The sequence below is a fragment of the Hydra viridissima genome, unplaced genomic scaffold (assembly GCF_058129835.1).
Source record: "Hydra viridissima isolate aposymbiotic clone 2 unplaced genomic scaffold, HvirCarnegie_v1 scaffold_1, whole genome shotgun sequence".
Lineage (NCBI taxonomy): Eukaryota > Metazoa > Cnidaria > Hydrozoa > Anthoathecata > Hydridae > Hydra > Hydra viridissima.
The window spans coordinates 23038545-23045141 of NW_028324300.1; the positions used below are offsets into that span (position 1 = coordinate 23038545).

At 34.7% G+C, this 6597-nt stretch overlaps 1 protein-coding gene across 1 annotated transcript; it reads right to left on the reverse strand.

Moving 5' to 3' along the window:
• Positions 1-1017: 1017 nt before the first annotated feature.
• LOC149893970 (uncharacterized) lies at positions 1018-6393 on the reverse strand. Its single transcript, XM_090076679.1, has one exon. The coding sequence runs from the start codon at positions 6391-6393 to the stop codon at positions 1018-1020; it is 5376 nt and encodes a 1791-aa protein (XP_089932805.1).
• Positions 6394-6597: the final 204 nt, after the last annotated feature.

Below are 6597 nucleotides of genomic sequence, written 5' to 3' on the forward strand. Positions count from 1 at the left end.
TCGTGTCTGGACTAGGAGTTGACCAACTTCTTTGTGTACCGAAGCTGCCATCTGGAACTGGAGAAGCTGCAGCAACAGCTGTTTATGATGTAACTGTAGCGTGGGGCATAGCTGATAAAGTCAAGTGCGTGTGCTTCGACACTACTTCCGTCAATAGTGGTCCAAGAAATGGTGCTTGCATTCTACTGGAGCAGAAGTTTGACAAAGATTTGCTCTGGTTTGCTTGCCGTCATCACATTTTAGAAATAGTCTTAGTGGCAACGGTTACTCTTTCTCTTGGCCCTTCAAAGGGTCCAGACATTATGATTTTTAAAAGGTTTCAAAGCAGTTGGGAAATCATTGACCGGTCAAACTTTCAGGCATCTAGTTCGAATGACATCGTGCACAGTGCCGTTTCCAGTGTTGCAAATGAAATTATTGCATTTGCTGAAAACCAACTGCAACAGTTTCAGCCTCGTGATGATTATCGCGAACTGCTAGAGCTGACAATAATGTTTCTGGGAGGCGTTCCATCTCAAGGATGCTCATTCAAAGCTCCGGCAGGACTGCATCGAGCCAGATGGATGGCCAAGGCTATTTATTCATTTAAAATATGGATGCTGAGAAGCCAGTTCAAGATGACAAAGAAAGAAGAGAAGGGTATAGCAGACGTGTGTCTTTTCACAGTGACTCTGTATGTCAAGACCTGGTTTAGAGCGCCGTCAGCGCCATCTTCGCCTCGTGTTGATCTCGAGCTTATCAAGGAGATCGACAAATACAAGGTTTAAAATATAAACTATTTTAAGACAGGGAAAAGACTTTCAATTTTTATATAGACACGTCTTTCCAGCTAATACTCTTTCTTTCAACTAAAACTATATAATACAACAAGAGGGATTTGCCATGAGGCACGGAGGAGCGCCGTGGCGGGAAAACTCCACCGTACCAGATTTCACATACTCCCCCCGTTGACTACAGCCCTTGTAGTCAACAATACAAATATAACCAACAAACTATTATGTAAGAAAAATTTTCGTTTTAATAAAGTTGTTCAAAGATTCTTCTAGTTTCTTCTCCGACGAGTGCTGCTCTACGCTTCGGACGAGTAGCTCCAAATTGTTTGGTATTTTCAGATTCATTTTCTTGTGTTAACTCTTCAACATTTTGTGTTGTACTAACTTCTAGAGGAATTAATTTCTGTAAAGGCCTAACAGTTTTCGTACATCTTTTCTCCTTAGAAATAACGGCTAACTCTGCTCCTCGTACAACTCCATCTCGACCAGTGATTAACTTTTCAATTTTTCCAATCCTCCATTGTCCACGGGGAATTTTGTTTTCACCTTTGATTAATACAATGTCACCTTTGGATAATTGGCAGTTATTTGAGGCAGTGCATTCTTTCCTGTACAAATTATGTTGTCTCAGTTCGTTCAGGTAACTATTATAAAATCTATTCCAAATACTTTCAAACAGTTTTCTAATATATTTTGTTCGATTGGAGCAGTCTTGTGGATATGAACAGATCGGTACATTATCTGATATTATACACTCTCTACGAGAAATGTCAGCACCAAACATTAGATGGAATGGAGTTAATGATTCACACAAGTCCTCATCACTAACATAAACTAACGGTCGTTGATTAATCGAATACTCAACTTCACATAAAACTGAGGACAACTCATCATATGAAACTATTTCTTTGCATAAGGTTTTCTTGAGACAAAGTTTTACAGAACGTACTAATCGCTCATAAAACCCACCCCACCAGGGTGAAGCAGAAAGAATAAATTGTTGTCGGATGCCTCTATTTAACATAAATTCACGCACCGGTTTTGCCTTGAAGGTTTTTGCATTATCGCTTATTAAAAGTTCAGGACTTCCTCTTCTGGATATGAATCTTCTCAAAGCTCTTAAAAATGAAGGTGTCTGAAGATCATTCGTTAACTCTAAATGAATTGCTCTAGTTGTTGCACAAGTCAATAATAATACATACACCTTTAACACATTAGCTCTTTCATTATCTTCCTTTATAAACAATGGACCAGCATAATCAAGTCCAGTATATTTAAAGCTCCTGGTTGATTGTATTCGGAATTCTGGAAGATCAGGTTCACCCCCTTTTTTTATTGTTCGTCCTTGGAAGAATTTACAGATGTAGCATTTGTGTAACACTGATTTAACAGTCTTCCTACCTTGGGTGATCCAAAATAATTTTCGTACTTCATTAAGGGTGCTTTCGACGCCTTGATGGAATACCTTTTTGTGGGCCTCTTGAATTACAAGATAACACAAATAACTGCTTTTCAGCAAAAGGATAGGGTGCTTTTGATCAAAATTTAAAACTTCACTGTTACAATAACGTCCTTTTAGTCGCAATAAACCATATTGGTCCTCAAACAAATTAAATGCAGTTCTTACTTTATTAAATTTTTCATCCTTACAAATCTCATTTTGATGTTCTTTAACCCATAGATGTAAACCATAATTGTACTCATCAACTGTCAGTGTATCACATGTTAAGCTATTGTCATTAATATTTCTAATGTTCTTTAACAATTTTTTTGCAAAACGTAAAACATATGCGGTGACTCTAACTAAATGTTGTAGAGAGCTATACCTGTTTATATCAATTATGTTTTTGAGAACAACTTCCCCACAAAACAAAGTACACGAAGACAAATTGCTAACTACCTCTGAATCAACTATTTTACCATGCTTACTACATTCTTTATCAGCCTCTCCTATTAAATGATTCTTGTTAAACTCAAACATTGGAAAAATGACACTTTCCTCCCTAAGAAATTCTGGGCCTTCCACCCATCTACTGCTTTTACAATGAGACAAATCATCAGGGCGAGTAGGAATGTCAGCTGGGTTAATTTCACCCTGAACAAAGTGCCAACTATCACAACCAATTATCTCCCTAATTTTTACTACTCTATTTTCTACCCATGGTTTCCAACAACATGATCTACCTTTTATCCAATGTAATGCAACTAAAGAATCTGACCATGCTACAATTTTTGATACAATAACCTTATCGCCAATGGAATGTCTGACCTGTTTCATGAGTTTGGATGACAAATGACAACCTAACAGTTCTAATCGCGGGATGGACAAGGTTTTACGTGGTGCAACTTTAGTCTTTGAGGTTAGTAAGCAGGTTTTTATTGATGCTCTTGATATAGCACGAATATAAATAACAGAAGCGTATGCTTGGGTTGAACTGTCTGAAAAGGCATGTAACTCTATTGATATAATATCTTCTTTAATTTCTCTTATAGCGTATCGTGGAAAGCATATATGCTGAATTTTTGAAAGCTGTAATACAAAGGACTCCCATAGAAACTTGACGCTATCAGGAATCTCCTCATCCCATTCCAGTTTATCCTTACAAAGTATTTGAAATATAGTTTTAACACGAGTAGTAATTGGTGATATGAGCCCAAGAGGATCGTATATTGATGCAGCTAAACGTAAAATGTTTCTTTTCGTCTTGGGTAACAACTTCTCTTTTTCTAAAAGTGATTGAAACTTAAACACAAACTGGTCATTTTTAATGTCCCAATCATTTCCCAAAATCATTTTATTATTCAATGGAGTATTTATATTGACTTTATCATATTTACTGTATTCATCATTATCAACGTTGATTCCTTCAATGTTGTTAATGTGGCTTTGTAATTCTAAATTATTTGTTGTCCATTTCCTAAGTTCTAAACCTCCTTTTAGCATAATATCTTTTGCTGTATGATAAAACTGTATACCATCACTTAAACTGTCACACCCACAAACTAAGTCATCCACATACCAATCAGGTAAGATCTTTTTAACAATTTCGGGGTTAGAACACAAAAACTTATTGAGATGATGCTGTATTGTTCCATTTAAAATAAATGGACTTGAAGTAAGACCAAACACGACACGAGTAAATCGATAAATAACTAATTGACCATCATCACTTAAATTACTGAACCAAAGTAAACGAACAAAATCTCTATGTTCAGGAACAATTTCTATATTCAAAAAGGCTTGCTTGATATCAGACGTAATACCAAAAACATTCAAACGAAATCTAATAAGAATGTCAAATATCTTTGAAAGTAAGTTTGGACCAGGGTATAAAATATCATTTAATGAAGGAAAATTTACAGCACATGAAGCATCAAAAACAGCACGCACTTTTGTTGTTTCTTTTTCTTCTCTAACAACAGGATGATGTGGAAGATAACATACTGATCCAGGTGGTTTTATAATTTCATCACCTGTAACCCTTTCTATTATACCATCTTTCTCATATTGTGTGAATATCTTATTATAGTCATTTAACAACTTTTCATCCGATTTTAACCTTTTATACAGGTTTTCTAAACGTTTCTTTGCAATGTTAAAATTATCAGGCAGCATTACATGGTCTGGTCTGAAGGGTAATTTTGTGACGTATCTTTTACCATTAAATTTTATATCTTTTTCAAATTGATGCATAACACTGTCCTTAAACTCACCAATGGACTCAAGCTCCCAAAATTTTTCTAATTGGTTTTTTAATTCACCATCAACATTACTACGTAAAGGAAGAACACTACACTTCATGGAATGACTGTTAAAATGTTTATTTGAGTCAATTGGAATTGATAACTTGCTTTGGCCTGCCAAAATCCAGCCTAATGATGATTTAATGGCAACTGGACCATCAGAACCACGAACTACTTCACCAGTGATAAAGGAATAGTAAAAGTCAATTCCAACTAAAATATCAATACTCATTGTGGTATTAAATTTATTGTCTGCTAGTGCTAAATGTTTCAAATGTTTATAGTTATTGACGGCTTCTGCAATATTTTGCCTTTTAATAGGGGTGCAAATCTCTGGGATACATAATGCTTCTAAATATGTCCACCCTTTGTTAATCTTGTGTTTCACATAAAGTTGAATTACATCTAACTCTTTTACTTGACCAACTGAGTTTCCAAAGGTATTAATAATGAGCCTCTCTTTTCGTAAAGTTTTTAGTTTTAAGGCATTTCTTAACTCTTCAGTTATGTAAGAAAACTGACTTCCACTGTCAAACATTAAACACGCTTTTTTTGATTGAGAATTTTGACAATCTGAAACTTGAGTTGTGGCAGTCTGAAGAAGTACAGTGTTGCTGGTGTTTGACCATGTGTGAGTTGCATTAGTTTCTTTTGCTTCTTGATTTTTTGGGTTATTATATTTGCTTTGATCACTGTCCTTTTGACAGATTGAGATATGATGGCGTTTACCACATTTATTGCATACAAAATTACTACTACAATTTTTGCTTATATGACCACTTCGTAGACAAACAAAACACCTTGCTAACTTTCTTAGAGTGGCTACACGAGCTTCAATATTGGTGACTACACGGCATTTAGTAGAGGAATGGTTACCTTGACAATACAAACACTTATTATAATCTTGACCTCCTTGGGCATGTAAGTTTTGTGTAGTAAATTGAATGTTTCCATTCACATTATTTCGTTTCTGTTCTTTCTGTCCATGAAGACTTTGACATCTTTCTTTGACTAAAAGTTCTTCATTAAAAAATTCCAACATTTTTTCTAACGACCAAATATTATTACCAAACCTTCTTGAAATAAGGATTTTTAACTCTTCAGGTATTCTTTCATTAAGAATAGGTATAAATAGACAACCATATGAAGTGATGTCCATTTTTAATGAATTTAGATTTCTGATACAGATTTCAATCTCGTTATAAAGCTTCCTCAATTGTTCAAGATTATCCATTGATGTCACAGGACGAACTTTTAACAAGGTTTCCATGTGTGCAGTAATTTGCACTTGAGGGTCTGCATATCGTTGCTTTAAAATATCAATTGCTTCTTTATAGTTTTCATTTGATAATGTTAAACCTGATATGGCTGATAGAGGAGCATGAAGCAAATACTTTTTTAAATATGAAAATTTATCTATTTCACTTAAGGAATCATTTTGATTAATGGTGGCATTAAATTGGTCCCAAAATGAATACCATTTTAGAGGGTTTCCATCAAAGGTTTGTATTTCTAATTTAGGCAATTTACAGTTAAATGAGATGCTTTGTGAACTAACAGATTGAGAATTGGGTGACACTTTTTGAAAATTTATTTTGTAATCAATTTGTGCAAGAAGTTGATTAGAATGGCGTACAAATCTTTTGGACTGAATGACGAATTCAGCAATGTCGTCTGGCTCCTTTAAATTAATAATTTCTTCCTCGACTTCTCTAAGTTCTATTAAACTGCTACTTAATGAGTTCCTCAATCCTCTTAGAATGTCTAAATTATTATCACCATTATTTAACAAGTTCGTTTCAATTTCCTCATTAATTTCGTTTATGTCGTTTTGTAAACCCGCTCTTCGCGATATTTTCCTATTTAAGGCTGCCATAATAAATGAGTATGAATGTCAAAACAATCTCTGAAAATATAACTTATGTCAAACAACTTTGTTGATGTTTAAACAACTCGATGTAAACAAGAACTAAACTAACTCAATAAAGCAACAACTTTCTACTCATCGGGCGCCAATTTAAAATATAAACTATTTTAAGACAGGGAAAAGACTTTCAATTTTTATATAGACACGTCTTTC

What these genes read in the sequence shown, in the direction of transcription:
- LOC149893970 (XM_090076679.1), bottom strand. Translation starts at nt 6,393, where the DNA reads ATGGCAGCCTTAAATAGGAAAATATCGCGAAGAGCGGGTTTACAAAAC.